The following is a 19,951-nucleotide window of genomic DNA, read 5'->3' as shown; positions in this document are numbered from 1 at the left end:
ATAAAGAACCAACTCTTTTTCTTTACCATAGTGGCCTCGATAACGGGAACCGGTTCTCAAAAAGGGATTTGAGTCCATGGAATCGGTTCTTTTCTTATCTAACGGTTCTTTTCTTATCGAACAACCGGGAATACCGGTTTCGAACATCATCCCTAGCGAGCACACATAACTGCAAACATTCACACAATAACATTATCCACCAAACAAAATAATCTATTTATTATTATTTTAAGTTTGGCACGCTCCACAGCCCACGTTTGCATCCGATCGGAACTGTTCGAGTATCGACCGGGATTCGTGAGCCCCCCACCACAAAAAAAAACACAAAAAAATGTTAACTGATTCATGTAGAATTATAATAATCATAATAATACATCATCAATATACGTATAATATTGTTATTAGGGCATCTACAGGGGGGTTAAGTCCCTCCCGTGTCTGAAATCTAAAAATGTGTATTTATTGAAACAACAGGAAAGTAAAGGAAAGTAAAAGTAATAATATATATACATTAAAATAATATAAATACATTAAATAAAGTCAAATACAAATAAGGCAACAAGAAAAGTATCCTGCACTTCTCATTTGTAAAGTAAATCTGAACAGCCAATATCTACATCAACTATATGATTTGTCTGAGAAACTGGCCAAAAAAAATAAAAATTAAAAAGCCTAAAAGTAAAACATTACTAGCAAATTTACAAACAAATGTTTGCCATCCCTTCTGAGAATGAAGAGCATAGAAGAAAAGGTCAAACATCAATATTCAAGGACATCTTTAAAACAAAATGCGTGTATCAGTGGTGGGGGTTAAACTATGGAATTCTCTTTTTTGATTGTAAATATTAGGGTTGCAAAATTCCGGGAATTTTCAAAGTTAGAAACTTTCCATGGGAATTAATGGGAAATTAATGGGAATAAACATTGAATGCAACATGCTAGATCTTGTAGCATGATTATTAGCGAAAACAAAACAGATTTAATGCAAATTCAGTAGAATTTCAACCCTGCACTGTGCATTCCTCCATCACATGTGCAGTGCATTCCTCCATCACATGCACCGATAATTCCCAGCATGCAACACACTACAGGCCACACTAGTATTTGAGCTCAAGGACTTCATCCAGTCAGGTAAGTTTTGATGATATTACTGGGGTAAATATATTTGACGTATGGTATTTAAGTTTAATAGAGGTGTAATTGCTTGTTACTGTATGACTTTCAAGCTAGCTAGCTAGCCGTTCCTGTACTTGTTACATGATTTTGGGGCCAATATCTCTAGCTAGCTAGGTTTATGTACCACCACCAGTCTCATAACGAACCGAAAATATTTCTCCGTTAGCCGCGACGCTAATTTTCTCCATGTTAAATCCCATTCATTTATGCTAACAACGTTAGCAATCTGAATTTACCTTTTTTTTTGTGATCTGTAAAGTTGAACTAGCAAAAACTAAATCAAAAGGTGTAGTTTCCTCTGCCGTCTGTTCTGCCAGCCATTCTTTTGTCATACAAGAATGTAGGATTGCTGATTGAGTGTTCATTTATTCATCTAGCCTATTTCTATTCATTTGTCCATCAGTCAAATATTTTTTAAAGACTCTTCCAATTGTTTAGCGGACTATTTATATCCGTGTGTGGCATTGCATTAGTGTTTTACAAGCTTATCTTCTTATTCTACGGAATAAGATGGACGAACCATGAGTTGATTAACGTGGACCCCGACTTAAACACGTTGAAAAACTTATTTGGGTGTTACCATTCAGTGGTCAATTGTACGGAATATGTACTGTACTGTGCAATCTACTAATAAAAGTCTCAATCAATCAATCGGTGCCCAACTTTGAATAATCAAAAAAACGGTCAAAATTTCCAAACTTCCCGAGCTTAACTTCCCGTGGTAAATTTCCGGAAAGTTTCTGGAAATTTACCGGAGGCTTTCCACCCCTTTGCAATTTGTAGTAGAAATATATTCCAAATTTCCAAACTTCCCAAGCTTAACTTCCCGTGGTAAATTTCCAGAAACTTTCCGGAAATTTACCGGAAACTTTCCCCCCTTTGCAACCATAGTAGAAATATATTCCAAATTTCCAAACTTCCCGAGGTTAACTTCCCGTGGTAAATTTCCGGAAAGTTTCCAGAAATTTTCCGGAAACTTTCCACCCCTTTGCATTTGTAGTAGAAATATATTCAAAATTTACCGGAAACTTTCCACCCCTTTGCAATCGTAGTAAAAATATATTCAAAATTTCCAAACTTCCCGAGCTATACTTCCCGTGGTAAATTTCCGGAAAGTTTCCGGAAATTTACCAGAAACTTTCCACCCCCTTTGCAACCGTAGTAGAAATATATTCCAAATTTTCAAACTTCCCGAGGTTAACTTCCCGGAAAGTTTCCGGAAATTTACCGGAAACTTTCCACCCCTTTGCAATCGTAGTAGAAATATATTCCAAATTTCCAAACTTCCCGAGTTTCACTTCCTGTGGTAAATTTCCGGAAAGTTTCTGGAAATTTACCGGAAACTCTCGACCCCTTTGCAACCGTAGTAGAAATATATTCCAATTGAAAACAAATATATATGATGACAGAACAATAAGATAACATGGACAGCCGTAAGTGTCTACATTTTGCTTTATATTTATTATTTTACTTACTTTTTGTCTGGTTTTGTATTTGTTTTGTATCATCCCGTGAGGTGTGTATTACTTTTTTTTGTCGGGTTTGTACTTCATGAAGTTTTGCACTTTTTTTGTTTGTTTTCATTATATTTGGATGTATTGGTTTGGTTCGTATGCTTGTGAATCTGGGCTCGCCTTGAAGTAAGACTACGTATTATGTTGAAGGGGGGCAGGAAATATGAGATTTTCTTCATCCTGTTCCTTCTCAAGCATGGGTGTGTAAATATGTGTTTTGTTGCTGAAGTTTAATTGTCTGTTGATCAAAAATGCACATCAATGAAGGAGATAAATAAAAAATACAAAATTAACGAATGTCTGTTCCGAGCTTTAATCAAGGGTCCTTGAATGCACCACAATTATGTGCTATGAGATGCAGAAGTGAAACCCAACCATGACTTTGTCCGACGCTGACACAAATACATTTATTATATTTTCACTTATCCACACATCAATGTGAGCTTTTTTAAATGTATTTTAGGTAGTGTTATTTTATTTTTCCACAGCGGCAATCACATTTTTGGGGGCCTTTTCATCATACAAGCTAGCCAATAGCTAGCTGTAGCAAACCGATTTTAGTTCAATATAATACAGTTCATGACATACTAGACAGCTAATTCACTTTATCCATCTTCAACCATGTTTTTTTTAAATGTATTTTAAGATTTTTTTATCATGTTAGCTAGCTAACACAGCTGTAACTAAAATGTCAGACTAGCAGGAAACAGACTTCAATACAATTTACTGCATTTATGAATGATTAGACTGATAATTTACTATCAAAACTCACATAAACTATATTTAAAATGTTTTTGTTTACTTTAAAATTGTTACACAAGTAAGCTAACTAGTAAGCTAGGATGCCAGGCTAGCAGCTACAATTTACGACAGAGCATGACTGATAAAACAGATGATATTTATTCAAAATTGATTATTTATTTTCATTTGATAAATGTTGTAGACGTTAGCTAACGCAGCTGTTGCTAGTAAACCATGATGTCCGACTAGTAGCACACAGACTACACTTTGGTTGACTACATTTCAATAATGATTAGAAAGGTAATCTACTTTCAGGATTTACATTAGCCATTGTTGCGTCTGACCAGTCTTCCATTCCAGGGAATTAAAGTCACTGGTCAATCCCAAATTCTTTCAGATGACATATATGTTGAGTAAGAAGGACCATCAAGACAGATTAGGAATATTGTCAAGTTTTACTAAAGCTTTAGGAGACCAGTCCTACAGTCCGTTAATAGCGGCATCTAGAAGCGGTCTGAAAGCCAAACATGGCTTTTCACGCCTTCCACCCGAATGCAGCCTTCCCCGAATGGGACAAGCGGTAGAAAATGGACGGATGAATGGAATTTGCATTATGGCCCGTCAAGCGAGGAAAAACACATCAATTAGCCTCGCCGTTTAATAAGCCGCAGGGTGCAAAGCGTAGGGAAATTATTGTTTACAGTTTTTGAATGTAGACAATTTTTTTTTTTTTTTTTTTTGGGGGGGGGTGTGGATCTTTTTATTTTATTTTATTTTAATGGACAGGTTTTTTATTATTATTTTTTTAATTTTGACAGATTTTAATTACATTTCATTTGTGACCCGCCCTAACAGCCGTATAAAAGAATTTACGCCACCATTTTGTTTTTAAGGAATTTGCATTAAAAACAAGACATATTTCCATTCAATCACAAAACAAAGCACCGGGGTCTTTACCTCGTTCCCCGCACGCCACCCTTCGCCACCCCGAACGGGACAAGCGGTAGAAAATGGACGGATGGATGGAATTTGCATTATGGCCGTCAAGCCAGGAAAAACACATCAATTAGCTTCGCCGTTTAATAAGCCGCAGGGTCCAAAGCGTAGGGAAAAAAGTAGCGGCTTATAGTTGACAGTTTTTAAATGATTACACAAAATTTTAAAAAATTTTAAAAATTGGAGTGGGGGTCTTTTTATTTTATTTTACTTTAATTGACAGGTTTTTTTGTTTTTGACAGATTTTAATTAACTTTCATTTGTGACCCGCCCTAACAGCCGTATAAAAGCGTTTACACCACCATTTTTTAAAAAGTAATCTGCATGAATAACAAGACATATTTCCATTCAATCACAAAACAAAGGGCCGGGGTCTTTACATCGTCCTCTCGCCACCCCGAACGGGACAAGCGGTATAAAATGGACGGATGGAATTTGCATTATGGCCGTCAAGCCAGGAAAAACACATGAATTAGCCTCGCCGTTTAATAAGTCGCAGGGTTCAAAGCGTAGGGAAAAAAGTAGCGGCTTATAGTTGACAGTTTTTGAATGATTAGACAAAAAAAGTAAAAATAAAAAATTTAGGGTGGGGGTCTTTTTATTTTATTTTACTTTAATTGACAGGTTTTTTTATTTTTTTTATTTTTTTTGAAAGATTTGAATTAACTTTCATTTGTGACCCGCCCTAACAGCCGTATAAAAGTGTTCACGCCACTATTTTTTTTTAAAGTAATTTGCATGAATAACAAGACATATTTCCATTCAATCACAAAACAAAGCGCCGGGGTCTTTACCTCGTCCTCCCCCCCCGGGAGTAACCAACGCCATCAATCACCTGGTGTTGTTTGACGTTGACGTGGAAGAAGCGAGTGAGCGGACAAGGATGTTTAAGGCGGAGAGACACCGCCAAAGCTTTGGGGAATCGCTTTTAAATGGATTCTTGCTCCTCCCGGATTGGAAACGCCATTTTGATCCGGCGCTCCCAGTCGCTTCCATGCCGTGTCGGCATCAATCAATAAATAAGAACATTGAAAGTAAATTGATTAACAAGTGGACAGCCGGGGGAAGAAGGTGCAGAGCGGCGGCGGCGGCAGCGAAGCGTGAAAAAATCCGCCGGTAACCTCGTCTTTTTTTTTAATGGCTGACATTAGGAACTAGAGAGAGGAGACGTTTAAAGTTGCGTCATCATTCCGTGTGGCAATACGTGCAATCCTTGCCTTTTTATTTACCCTCCGGGGACCAGCATTAGTGGGAACAACAGCCAAACATAAAAACGCTGTCCTACTTTCACCAGGCTTCCAAGAACCCAGGCCTAATATGGCGTGTTGTGCGTCTCACAGAGTGCTACCTGCGTGGCGACAAGAACTCGTCTTGGCTCCGTGGTTCAGCGGCATAACACGAGCCCAGTGGCTGTACATGGAGCACACCCAGTGCAAGGCTCCGGTTGACCACGCATTAAAGGCCTACTGAAATGACTTTTTTTTTTATTTAAACGGGAATAGCAGATCCATTCTATGTGTCATACTTGATCATTTCGCGATATTGCCATATTTTTGCTGAAAGGATTTAGTAGAGAAAATCGACGATAAAGTTCGCAACTTTTGCTCGCTGATAAAAAAAAGCCTTGCCTGTACCGGAAGTAGCGTGACGTCACAGGAGCTAGTATTCCTCACAATTCCCCGTTGTTTACAATGGAGCGAGAGAGATTCGGACCGAGAAAGTGATGATTACCCCATTAATTTGAGCGAGGATGAAAGATTCGTGGATGAGGAACGTTACAGTGAAGGACTAGAGTGCAGTGCAGGACGTATCTTTTTTCGCTCTGACCGTAACTAGGTACAAGCTGGCTCATTGGATTCCACACTCTCCTTTTTCTATTGTGGATCACAGATTTGTATTTTAAACCACCTCGGATACTATATCCTCTTGAAAATGAGAGTCGAGAACGCGAATGGACATTCACAGTGACTGAACATGTAAATACACGATTAATAATTCAGCTTTGCGAAGCTAAGAAAAATAGAAGCTAACCTAGCTACGTAGCCAACGTGATAGCAACAGTCTCAAATGCGGATAGAAACTAAATTAAAAAAACCCTGACTGGATGGATAGACAGAAGATCAATAATACTATTAAACCATGAACATGTAAATACACAATTAATAATATTCCGCTTGGCGAAGCTAAAAAAACAGAAGCTAACCTAGCTGCGTAGCTAACGCGATAGCGTAGCAGTCTCAAATGCAGATAGAAACTACATTAAAAAAACCCTGACTGGATGGATAGACAGAAGATCAATAATACTATTAAACCATGAACATGTAAATACACGATTAATAATTCAGCTTTGCGAAGCTAAAAAAATAGAAGCTAACCTAGCTGCGTAGCCAACGTGATAGCGCCAGTCTCAAATGCAGATAGAAACTAAATAAAAAAAACCTGACTGGATGGATAGACAGAAGATCAAAAATACTATTAAACCATGAACATGTAAATACACGATTAATAATATTCCGCTTGGCGAAGCTAAAAAAACAGAAGCTAACCTAGCTGCGTAGCTAACGCGATAGCCTAGCAGTCTCAAATGCGGATAGAAACTAAATTAAAAGAAACCCTGACTGGATGGATAGACAGAAGATCAATAATACTATTAAACCATGAACATGTAAATACACGATTAATAATATTCCGCTTGGCGAAGCTAAAAAAACAGAAGCTAACCTAGCTACGTAGCCAACGTGATAGCAACAGTCTCAAATGCAGATAGAAACTAAATAAAAAAAAACCTGACTGGATGGATAGACAGAAGATCAATAATACTATTAAACCATGAACATGTAAATACACGATTAATAATATTCAGCTTGGCGAAGCTAAAAAAACAGAAGCTAACCTAGCTACGTAGCCAACGTGATAGCAACAGTCTCAAATGCAGATAGAAACTAAATAAAAAAAACCCTGACTGGATGGATAGACAGAAGATCAATAATACTATTAAACCATGAACATGTAAATACACGATTAATAATATTCAGCTTGGCGAAGCTAAAAAAAACAGAAGCTAACCTAGCTGCGTAGCTAACTAAGATGCGGCGGCGGGCGTTGTACGCTTTTGACGACACCCCGGCCGCCATCAGAGTCGACAAGAAACATATATTTCCCCAAAGTTACGTACGTGACATGCACATATCGACACGCACGTACGGGCAATCGATCAAATGTTTGGAAGCCAAAGCTGTGCTCACCGTAGTGCGTCTGCTATCCTGCTCAAAACACAACACAACCCCCTGGTGTTGCTGTTGCTGTAGTCCGCTGCTCCACCGGCTCCAACTTTCTTATTGGCAGTCTCCATTGTCCATTAAACAAATTGCTCAATCGCTTTATTAACAAGCGGTAACTGGTTGTAGTTCAAAAAGTAACACACACACATACACGAGCTGCTGTTAGCCAAAAGTCACGATCACACACACTCAAGTTCTCCGCCAACTCACTCGCGCATGCGCGTTCCCCAGACCCTTAAAGACACAGTACACTAATGCAAATATCACGGATATTACAGTATTGTACTTAGCCGCTAAGACACCGATCCATCCCACCTACAACGTTCTTCTTTGCAGTCTCCATTGTTCATTAAACAAATTGCAAAAGATTCAGAATACTGTGGAATTTTGTCAAAGAAAACAAGAGGCTTTTCTATCGGGTCCGATGGGGTCCAACCACTTCCGTTGCTTTTGTGACGTCACGCGCATAAATCATATCCAAAGGAGTTTTTCAACCGGAAGTGTGGCGGGAAATTTAAAATTGCACATAAAGGCCTACTGAAAGCCACTACTAGCGACCACGCAGTCTGATAGTTTATATATCAATGATGAAATCTTAACATTGCAACACATGCCAATACGGCCGGGTTAACTTATAAAGTGACTTTTAAAACTTCCCGGGAAATATCCGGCTGAAACGTCGCGGTATGATGACGTATGCGCGTGACGAAGTCCGAGTAACGGAAGTTATGGTACCTGTAGAATCCCATACAAAAAGCTCTGTTTTAATTTCATAATTCCACAGTATTCTGGACATCTTTTGCAATTTGTTTAATGAACAATGAAGGCTGCAAAGAAGACAGTTGTAGGTGGGATCAGTGTATTAGCAGCGGACTACAGCAACACAACCAGGAGGACTTTGTTGGAGCGCTAGCCGCGCTAGCCGCGCTAGCCGCGCTAGCCGCGCTAGCCGCGCTAGCCGCCGACCTCACCTTGACTTCCTACGTCTCCGGGCCGCCAAACGCATCGGGTGAAGTCCTTCGTCCTTCTGCCGATCGCTGGAACGCAGGTGAGCACGGGTGTTGATGAGCAGATGAGGGCTGGCTGGCGTAGGTGGAGAGCTAATGTTTTTAGCATAGCTCTGTGAGGTCCCGTTGCTAAGTTGCTAAGTTAGCTTCAATGGCGTCGTTAGCACAGCATTGTTAACCTTCGCCAGCCTGGAAAGCATTAACCGTGTATTTACATGTCCACGGTTTAATAGTATTGTTGATTTTCTATCTATCCTTCCTTCTATCCTTTATTTTTTTGTTTCTATATGCGGTTAAAGCACGATGCTATCACGTTAGCTCGTAGCTAAAGCATTTCGCAGATGTATTGTCGTGGAGATAAAAGGCACTGAATGTCCATTTTGCGTTTTACTAAATCCTTTCAGCAAAAAAATGGCAATATCGCGAAATGATCAAGTATGACACATAGAATGGATCTGCTATTCCCGTTTAAATAAAAAAAAAATCATTTCAGTAGGCCTTTAATATCATTCTGCTCAGCCTGGAAGTCGGTATCGGCCTATTTTTTATTTTTTTTATTTCAACGGAAACTATTTCGGCAGCTACAATATGCACACATATGATACCAGTATTTACATTGTAATAACCACGGAAGAATTGTTCATATTCAAATGTTGACAATATTTCAGGAGGAAAAAGTGTATAAAATGGAGTAGATGAGTTATTGTTAAATGTCATATTTTGACCAGTTTTCCCAGGAGATGTTCTATAGTTTGAAATAAAATATTGATGCTCCTCTTTAATAAACGCGTTTGATGTCTTTTGATGATAAATTAAAGAAAACATCAAACACTATGTCACTACTGGTGCCACCTTTCCTAAAAAAAACATGTTAAAAAACAACTTAAAGGCCTTTTTCCAGATGTTTACTGACATATAATATTCATGTTTAAATAACTTTTACTGCAAATGAATATCACCTCCAAATAGCGGCCTCCTTGACTACTAATAATCGGTATCAGTAAAAAAAAAACATATCTACGGATATCTCATTTTTATTTACCAAAACAAATGAGGGATTTGCACAGCATAAAAGATTTCTAACCCTGAGATTCTAAATGTGGGGGGAGCGTAGTTATGTGATGGACATGTGACTGTGGGCTTGTTTTTTTCCCCCACCGGCTTTGTTATGGTAATGTGGCAATTCACTGTGGGAGCACGTTTAATGGCCTCATGTTGGACTCGGAGTGAAGAAGCATGTTGTTTTTACCATCATTTCATCCTGTTTGTATCGGGGGAAAGATGCAAGTACTCTAAGGAAAACTGCATCCATCTTTCTCAATCCTTACAGTGGGTGTGGATTCGTTTTTTGCCTCAACCCTCACTGAAGAATGGGTGGAAAATGGTGATTTTTCAGTAAACTACAAGTAGTCCTGGACATTTTAACCAACCCTGACACTTTAATGCTTCAGTCACACGCAGGATTCTCACAGTATTGAGGCAAACAATTATTCAGACCCACTTTATGAGAGGTAGGGAAAGACAAGCTTCTTGGAACTTCAAAAATGGGGCTGGGACTTTTTTTATCCACCAGAGGTTCCACCAAAGGGTCTACTGTATCTACTTGTACTAGGAAAAAAATCCACGGACTAAAGATAACAGAAAAAAAGGACCATCTACCCAAACGAGATTGACCCCTAAAAGTGCTGCAAAAGGTCCAAAATGGGCAAAAATACCCTTTTAGGCGCGTTTCTAACATTTTGGGCAACCCCATTTATTATTGGGACCACTCTTTTGGGACCTTCCCGGGCCCCTCCAGGCATACTTGCCAACCTTGACACCTCCGATATCGGGAGGTGGGGGTGGGGACGGGGCGGGGGGCGTGGTTAAGAGGGGAATATATTTAAGCTAGAATTCAGCAACTCAAGTATTTCATATATATTTATATATATATATATATATATATATATATATATATATATATATATATATATATGAAATACTTGAGTATTTATATATAAATATATATATATATATAAATATATATATATATATATATATATATATATATATATATATATATATATATATATATATATATATATATATATATATATATATATATATATACATATATATATATGTATATATATGTATGAAATACTTGACTTTCAGCGAATTCTAGCTATATATATATATATATATATATATATATATATATATATATATATATATATATATATATATATATATATATATATATATATATATATATATATATATATATACACTACCGTTCAAAAGTTTGGGGTCACCCAAACAATTTTGTGGAATAGCCTTCATTTCTAAGAACAAGGATAGACTGTCGAGTTTCAAATGAAAGTTCTTTTTTTCTGGCCATTTTGAGCGTTTAATTGACCCCACAAAAATGTGACGCTCCAGAAACTCAATCTGCTCAAAGGAAGGTCAGTTTTGTAGCTTCTGTAAGGAGCTAAACTGTTTTCAGATGTGCGAACATGATTGCACGAGGTTTTCTAATCATCAATTAGCCTTCTGAGCCAATGAGCAAACACATTGTACCATTAGAACACTGAGTGATAGTAATGCTGGAAATGGGCCTCTATACACCTATGTAGATATTGCACCAAAAAGCAGATATTTTCAGCTAGAATAGTCATTTACCACATTAGCAATGTATAGAGTGTATTTCTTTCAAGTTAAGACTAGTTTAAAGTTATCTTCATTGAAAAGTACAGTGCTTTTCCTTCAAAAATAAGGACATTTCAATGTGACCCCAAACTTTGAACGATAGTGTATATATATATATATATATATATTTATATATATATATATATATATATATATATATATATATATATATATATATATATATATATATATATATATATATATATATATATATATATATATATATATACATATATATATATATGTATTTTATTATACATATAAATAAAAGAAATACTTGAATTTCAGTGTTCTGGAGGCTATCCAGTAGATGTCAGTATTGTCCTGTTTAAGAGTGTCACAACATTGCTGTTTACGGCAGACGAACTGCTTTACGGTAGACTAAACGTGACTGCTGCCGTTGTGTGTTGTTACCGCGCTGGGAGGACGTTAATGAAACTGCCTAACAATAAACCCACATAAGAAACCGAGAACTCGCCCTCGATCATTCTACAGTTATGACGTCATTGGGCAGGCACGCTGTTTATATTGTGGGAAAGCGGACGTGAGAACAGGCTGTCCCCACTCAGGTCCGCATAGAGCTGGCCTCCAGCTCCGGCTGAATACCGGGAGTTTGTCGGGAGAAAATTTCTGCCGGGAGGCGCTGAATACCGGGAGTCTCCCGGTAAAAACGGGAGGGTTGGCAAGTATGCCTCCAGGCCTACATTTGGTACATTTATAACGTGCAGATACTTCTAAAATTGGTTTAGGGCAGGGGTGTCCAAAATTAAAGCATGTGGGGCCATTTTGATATTTTTTCATTTCAAACCATAACAAAATATATGGATTTTTTTTTAATTTTACATTTAGAGGTCCCGGGGACCATAAAGGGTCTCAGTCATTAAAATGTTAAAAATAAGTCAGATTATAATTATTTTTTAATTATTTAATGCTTACAGTAAATCTCTATAGCAACTTCAAGTTGATATAAAGTAATACAAATTTTAAAAAAAATGTTGTATGGCTTTTCTGTCAAAAACAACTTAGTTTTTTCATAGTAAAACTGAAATATGCAGTATTTAGTAATTAGAGCCCTAAAGATCAATAATGCAGGGCACCATTTATTTTAATTATTTCATATTTTCGAGTAATCACAGTGAAAAGATAAATAAAAAATCACTAAATATATTTGGGATCCAAAAGGTGCCCCACTCATAAAGTGATACATTTTTATTATCTTTTTTCTTTAACTTTCAACACGAGATCAACTTCAGATATATCTGTCCGTTTTATGCTGGAACTATTATTTTGTTTGTTTTATGCGCTTTTGTCAAATAAAACGTTGATGTTTTTATATGGCAACCACACAATATATGCAATATTTACCACATGAAACATTTTAAAGTGAAATATCTGAAGTCATTGGGGCCCTGAAAATAATTCATTATAACATCCCCCAAAGAGATTGGGGCCTATCTACTTGTACCAAAACAAGTCCATGGACTAAAGAAAGGACTAACAGACCAAAAGGACCATCTATTGTCCCAAAGTCCCTGAGGACCCCAAAACGGATTTACCCCTACAAATGCTACAAAAGGTCCAAAATGTGCACAAAGACCCTTTTAGGTATGTTTCTAACATTTAGGACAACCCCATTTATTATTGGGAGCACTCTTTTAGGGACCTTCCCAAGCCCCTCCAAGCCTAAATGTGGTACATTTATAACTTATAAAATAGTTTAAGGTTGGGGTAAGAGAATGTTGATTTTTTGGGGGCACTTATAAAATGGGGTTAGGATTTTTTTCGACCAGAGGTTTTCCCAAAGGGATTGGGGCCTGTATACTTGGACTAAAACAAGTCCATGGACTAAAGAAAGGACTAACAGACCAAAAAGGACCATCTATTGTCCCAAAGTCCCTGAGGACCCCAAAACGGATTTACCCCTACAAATGCTACAAAAGGTCCAAAATGTGCACAAATACCCTTTTAGGTATGTTTCTAACATTTAGGACAACCCCATTTATTATTGGGACCACTCTTTTAGGGACCTTCCCAAGCCCCTCCAAGCCTAAATGTGGTACATTTATAACTTATAAAATAGTTTAGGTTGGGGTAAGAGAATGTTGATTTTTTTTGGGGGCACTTATAAAATGGGGTTAGGATTTTTTTCGACCAGAGGTTTTCCAAAGGGATTAGGGCCTGTATACTTAGACTAGAAAAGTCCATGGACTAAAGAAAGGACAAACAGACCAAAAAGGACCATCTATTGTCCCAAGGTCCCTGAGGACCCCAAAACGGATTCACCCCTACAAATGCTACAAAAGGTCCAAAATGTGCACAAAGACCCTTTTAGTGTGTTTCTAACAATTAGGGCAACCCCATTTATTATTGGGACCACTCTTTTAGGGACCTTCCCAAGCCCCTCCAAGCCTAAATGTGGTACATTTATAACTTATAAAATAGTTTAAGGTTGGGTAAGAGAATGTTGATTTTTTTTGGGGCACTTATAAAATGGGGTTAGGATTTTTTTCGACCAGAGGTTTTCCCAAAGGGATTAGGGCCTGTATACTTGGACTAGAAAAGTCCATGGACTAAAGAAAGGACTAACAGACCAAAAGGACCATCTACCCCAAAACGTATTCGCCCCTTAAAGTGCTCCAAATGGTCCAAAATGTGCACAAAGACCCTTTTAAGTGTGTTTCGAACATTTTGGGTAACCCCATTTATTATTGGGACCACTCTTTTGGGACCTTCCCGTGTCCCTCCAGGCCTAAATTTGGTACATTTTTAACTTACAGATACTTCTAAAATTGGTTTAGGGTTAAGGTGTGAGAACGTTGAGTTTCTTGGGGACTTTTTTCCACCAGAGGTTCCCCCAAAGGGATTGGGGTCCATCTACTTGTACTAGAAAAGTCCATGGACCTTCCCAGGCCTAAATGTGGTACATTTATAACTTAAAAAATAGTTTAGGGTTAGGGTAAGAGAACGTTCAGTTTTTTGGTGAACCTTTTACATGGTGTTAGGACTTTTTTCCACCAGAGATGTGTTTTGAACATTTTTGGCAACCCCATTTATTATTGGGACCACTCTTTTGGGACCGTCCCAAGCCCCTCCAGGCCTAAATGAGGTAATTGTATAACTTCTAAAATTGGTTTAGGGTTAGGGTAAGAGAACGTTCAGTTTTTTGGGGCACTTATAAAATCGAGCTGGGACTTTTTTCCACCAGAGGTTGGTTGGAGCCTATCTACATGTACTAAAACAAGTCCACGGACTAAAGAAAGAGATAACAGACCAAAAAGGACCATCTATAGTCCTAAGGTCCCTGAGGACCCCAAAACAGATTCACCCCTCAAAGTGCTCCAAAAGGTCCAAAATTTGCACAAAGAGCCTTTTAGATGTGTTTCAAACATTTTGGGTAACCCCATTTATCATTGGGAGCACTCTTTTGGGACCTTCTCAGGCCCCTCCAGGCCTACTGAGGTACATTCGGTTTAGGGTTAGGGTAAGATAATGTTGAGCTTCTTGGGGTACTAGGGTTCTGATTCTAAATCAATTCATAATAAAAAAAAATTAAAAAAATAAATAAATAAATAATAAAAATAAATAAATACAAAATTAAAATAAATATTAAAAAAAAAAAAAAAAAAAATATATATGTATATATATATATATATATATATATATATATATATATATATATATATATATATATATATATATATATATATATATATATATATATATATATATATATATGTATTAATTAGATTATCCAAAAAATAGTGCTCGATACTGTGGTAGAGCTCAATATATGTATGTGTGGGAAAAAATCACAAGACTACTTCATCTCTACAGGCCTGGAGAAGAGTTCAAAGCCAGATGGAACAATCACAAGGCTTCTTTCAGGAACCAAAGCCTGCGGAACACTACAGAACTCAGCAAGCACATTTGGAACCTCAAAGACAATAATGTTGAATATTCAATAACATAGCAAATCCTTGCATTCAGCACACCTTACACAACAGTGGTAATAAAAGATGCAACCCATGCTTAAAAGAGAAACTTTTTATTATATACCGCCCAGACCTGTCATCCCTCAACAAGCGCAGCGAAATTGTATCAGCATGCCGTCACAGAAGGAAACACCTCCTAGGTATCACATGAGCCAATCACCACGCCCCTACGCCTGCCTGTACCTACCCGTTCTGAGCCCTATATAAACCATGGTATGTGAATGCTTCTATTAAAATCTCCTGATGATTGAGGGAACCCCTCATGAAACAGGCCTGTAGAGATGAAGTAGTCTTGTGATTTTTTTCCCACACATACATACATACATATAGATATATACATATATATATATATATATATATATATATATATATATATATATATATATGTATATATATATATATATATATATATATATATATATATATATATATATATATATATATATATATATATATATATATGTATATATATATATATATATATATATATATATATATATATATATATATATATATATATATATATATATACATATATATATATATATATATATATATATATATATATATATATATACATACATACATACATACATACATACATACATATATATATATATATATATATGTATATATATATATATATATATATATATATATATATATATATATATATATATATATATATATATATATATATATATATATATATATATATATATATATATATATATATATATATATATATACATACATACATACATACATAGCCCTGCGATGAGGTGGCGACTTGTCCAGGGTGTACCCCGCCTTCCGCCCGATTGTAGCTGAGATAGGCTCCAGCGTCCCCCGCGACCCTGAAGGGAAGAAGCGGTAGAAAATGGATGGATGGATGGACATACATACATACATACATATATATATATATATATATATATATATATATATATATATATATATATATATATATATATATATATATATATATATATATATATATGTATATATATATATATATATATATATATATATATATATATATATATATATATATATAAACAAATAGACAAACGTACAGTAAACAAAGAAATATTGTCCCTCCCCACATCGTGCTCCCAAGTTTGTGGCATCATTCCATCAAGGATTTCTTTTTGTAAGCATATTTTATGCTACCATACTTGGAAAGAATATCAAAAGCCGTACAAAAGTGCAAACTGCATGGCTCACTAGGGGTATAAAGAAGTCAATCAATGAGAAAAATATACGCTACACTGATGGAAATGAAAAGTAGAAGTTTCTTGGTTTTCGTTTTTTATATGTGTTTTCATTCAATATATATATTTTTTTCCTTTACACTATGTGTTTTTTCATTTATTGCATGTTTTTTTTTGTTTGTTTACAGTACTGTATGTACAGTATATGTGTTTCCGTTTCTTATATATGTTTTAAGTCTGTAAAACTCCTGACCACACACTCTGTAAACTTTTCTCAGACAGGCATTAACATCCTCTCACATTTCTCTCGTTTAAACACTCTCAAAGTTCAAACCTTCGTGGATTTAAAAAAATAAGTACAGTACAATACTGTATTAAAGAATGAAATCAAAGATCAAAACCGGTTTCTTATGGCTCTAAGATTTTTTGACCTATAAATAAGCCCGGGTTTTTATCATAAAACCCGCAGCATTACCACACCATCTTTTTGGCTTAATCCTGCATTATAAAGGTGCGAGAGGGCATTTGTTTCCAAAATAAACCTGTCTCATCCATATTAAAAACTTGTTCAGGATTATATCCCCCACCACAGTATACATTCTGTCCTTAGAGAATCAGGACACAGAACCCAATGCGCAGTCATTTTTGCTGATATATATATATATATATATATATATATATATATATATATATATATATATATATATATATATATATATATATATATATATATATATATACACATTCATTTTAAAAACGTTTTTAGGCCATTTTCATGCAACTAGAAGGAGCGTTTCCGACCTGTAACCTGCTTTAAAACGTTTCATTGTAATTATTATACTAAAGAATACATAACGAAAATCGAAAATCGCCTCGAATTGGGAATCGATTCAGAATCGAATTGTCACCCCAGTAATCAGAATCGCATCAAATCGCTAGCTGTCCAAAGAGTCCACACCCCTATAGCGTTACTATTGTAACTGCGAGGAACTACTTTTCTGGCGTAGAGACACGTTGCCTTGCTCACACTCATTTGTCTTACACCTACTAATAAATCAGTTATTAAAGTATTCCGAACCTGGAAAGTTCCCATACCGCTGGTGATGTAGTGAAACCGTCCAATTCATTGTGCATTAAACATTGCAGATCCGCATGTCTATTGTATCGATCTCTCTCTGCCTAAAATGACTAAGATCGCAAAAATGATACCAATTCACAAAGCTGGTGAAAAAACAACTTGCCAAAATGATCGACCTATATCCTTTATCAAATTGAAAACAAAACACAAAACAATGGCGTTGTTGATAATGGTGAGTGCGGAATCTGTGTTTTCCTTGATTTATCTGAATAATTTGATAGCATGGGTTTTTGAAATGTTATTGGGTAAAATTGCAACGTTATGGTGTCAGAAGGGCTGCACTCAGTTGGTTTAGGAGTTATGTATTTTAAAAGGGAGCAACATGTGCAAAAAAACAAAAAAACAGCACATTTCTAAGTCAACTTTTAACATGTGGCGTTCCACAAGGCTCAACATCGGGACCACTTCGCTTTCTATTTGGCCAACTCATCATTCATTCTTCGCACAGTCATTTTTGCTGACAACACCAATTTATGTTTTCTCACACAAAAATCCTGAAACTTCAAACTAGTGTCAATAGGTAGTGAGTCAAAGTAGACGATTCAAATGTAATAAGTTATCATTAATTATGAATAAAACACATCCTATAGTATTTTGTTCAAATAGGTGAAAATGTTGACAAGATGCCGATTGAAATAAACGGTAAGGCAATGGAGAGAATAATGATTGTTTTTTCTTTTTCTGCGTGGTTTAAAACGAGTACATTATCGCCATCATTCCTATTTTAGGGGCTAGAAGGTTAGGGAGTTAGGGTTAGTGTTCGGGTTAGAGGCTAGAGGGTTAGGGGTGTAGGGGGTTAGGGTTAGAGGCTAGGGGGTTAGGGCTAGTGTTCGTGTTAGAGGCTAGAGGGTTAGGGAGTTAGGGGGTTAGGGTTTGGGTTAGAGGCTAGAGGGTTAGGGCTAGTGTTCGGGTTAGAGGCTAGAGGGTTAGGGGGTTAGGGGGTTAGGGTTTGGGTTAGAAGCTAGAAGGGTTAGGGAGTTGGGGTTAGTGTTGGAGGCTAGAGGGTTAGGGTTAGAGGCTAGAAGGTTAGGGAGTAAAGGTTTGGGTTAGAGGCGGGAGGGTTAGGGAGTTAGGGTTAGAGGCTAGAGGGTAGGGAGTTAGGGTTAGGGTTAGAAGCTAGAGGGTTAGGGAGTAAGGGTTAGTGTTCGGGTTAGAGGCTAGAGGGTTAGGGAGTTAGGGTTAGTGTTCGGGTTAGAGGCTAGAGGGTAGGGAGTTAGGGTTAGGGTTAGAAGCTAGAGGGTTAGGGAGTAAGGGTTAGTGTTCGGGTTAGAGGCTAGAGGGTTAGGGAGTTAGGGTTAGTGTTCGGGTTAGAGGCTAGAGGGTTGGGGGTTAGGGTTAGGGTTAGGGTTAGAGGCTAGAGGGTTAGGGAGTAAGGGTTAGTGTTTGGGTTTGAGGCTTGAGGGTTAGGGCTAGAGGCTAGTGGGTTAAGGAGTAAGGGTTTGGGTTAGAGGTGGGAGGGTTACAGGCTAGAGGGTTAGGGGGTTAGGGTTAGGGTTAGAGGCTAGAGGGTTAGGGAGTAAGGGTTAGTGTTCGGGTTAGAGGCTAGAGGGTTAGGGACTTAGGGCTAGTGCTCGGGTTAGGGGCTAGAGCAGGGGTGTCAAACATACGGCCCGCGGGCCGGAACCGGCCCCCAAGGAGGTTCGATCAGGCCCGCAGGATAATTTGAAAGTGGAAAAAAATGCATAAAAGACATGGAATTAATATTTTAAATTCGCTGCAATTCATGGATTATCCGCTAAGGGGCGCACTCTTTCCATCAGAGTAGAAGACAAGCCGCATCACTGAGACAGACTGAAAACAGCAGACGGTATCAATGCGCCATCTGCTGCTTGTTACGACGTTGTTAATACCTTGGTCTCTACCTCTACCTCATTAGCCAAAATGGCGTTATCCAAACGGAGAAAAGTAGATAAGGAGTGTAGAATTTTCAAAGAAAAATGGACCACGTCCTATTTATTTACAGAGATGCACGGAAAACCTTCGTGCTTGGTGTGTTTGCAACAAGTTTCGGTATTGAAGGAATATAATATTCGACGCCACTACGAGACTCATCACAGCGAAAAATATGACGGCTTGCAAGGACAACTGAGAAGAGATAAGATTAACGAATTGCTGGCGGGTCTGAGGAAACAGCAGTCAACTTTCATCCAGAGCCGAGAAGTCAGTGAACAAATTTTCTCAGTGATGAATATCAATAAAACAAA

The 19,951-nt window shown here is 37.2% G+C and overlaps 1 protein-coding gene across 1 annotated transcript in view; it reads left to right on the top strand.

The window, feature by feature from the left end:
* The window catches only part of LOC133641780 (protocadherin-9), a 34,639-nt gene extending 18,907 nt beyond the window's left edge, over nucleotides 1–15,732 (top strand). Inside the window, exon 3 of the mRNA XM_062035779.1 lies at nucleotides 15,238–15,732. Coding sequence (XP_061891763.1) covers nucleotides 15,238–15,351 — 114 coding nt within the window. The 3' untranslated portion in view covers nucleotides 15,352–15,732. The remainder of the gene's footprint in view (nucleotides 1–15,237) is intronic.
* Nucleotides 15,733–19,951: the final 4,219 nt, after the last annotated feature.

Source organism: Entelurus aequoreus, linkage group LG02, assembly GCF_033978785.1.
Source record: "Entelurus aequoreus isolate RoL-2023_Sb linkage group LG02, RoL_Eaeq_v1.1, whole genome shotgun sequence".
NCBI lineage: Eukaryota > Metazoa > Chordata > Actinopteri > Syngnathiformes > Syngnathidae > Entelurus > Entelurus aequoreus.
The sequence above is the reverse complement of the archived record's forward strand: the minus strand, read 5'-3'. Positions and strand labels throughout refer to the sequence as shown.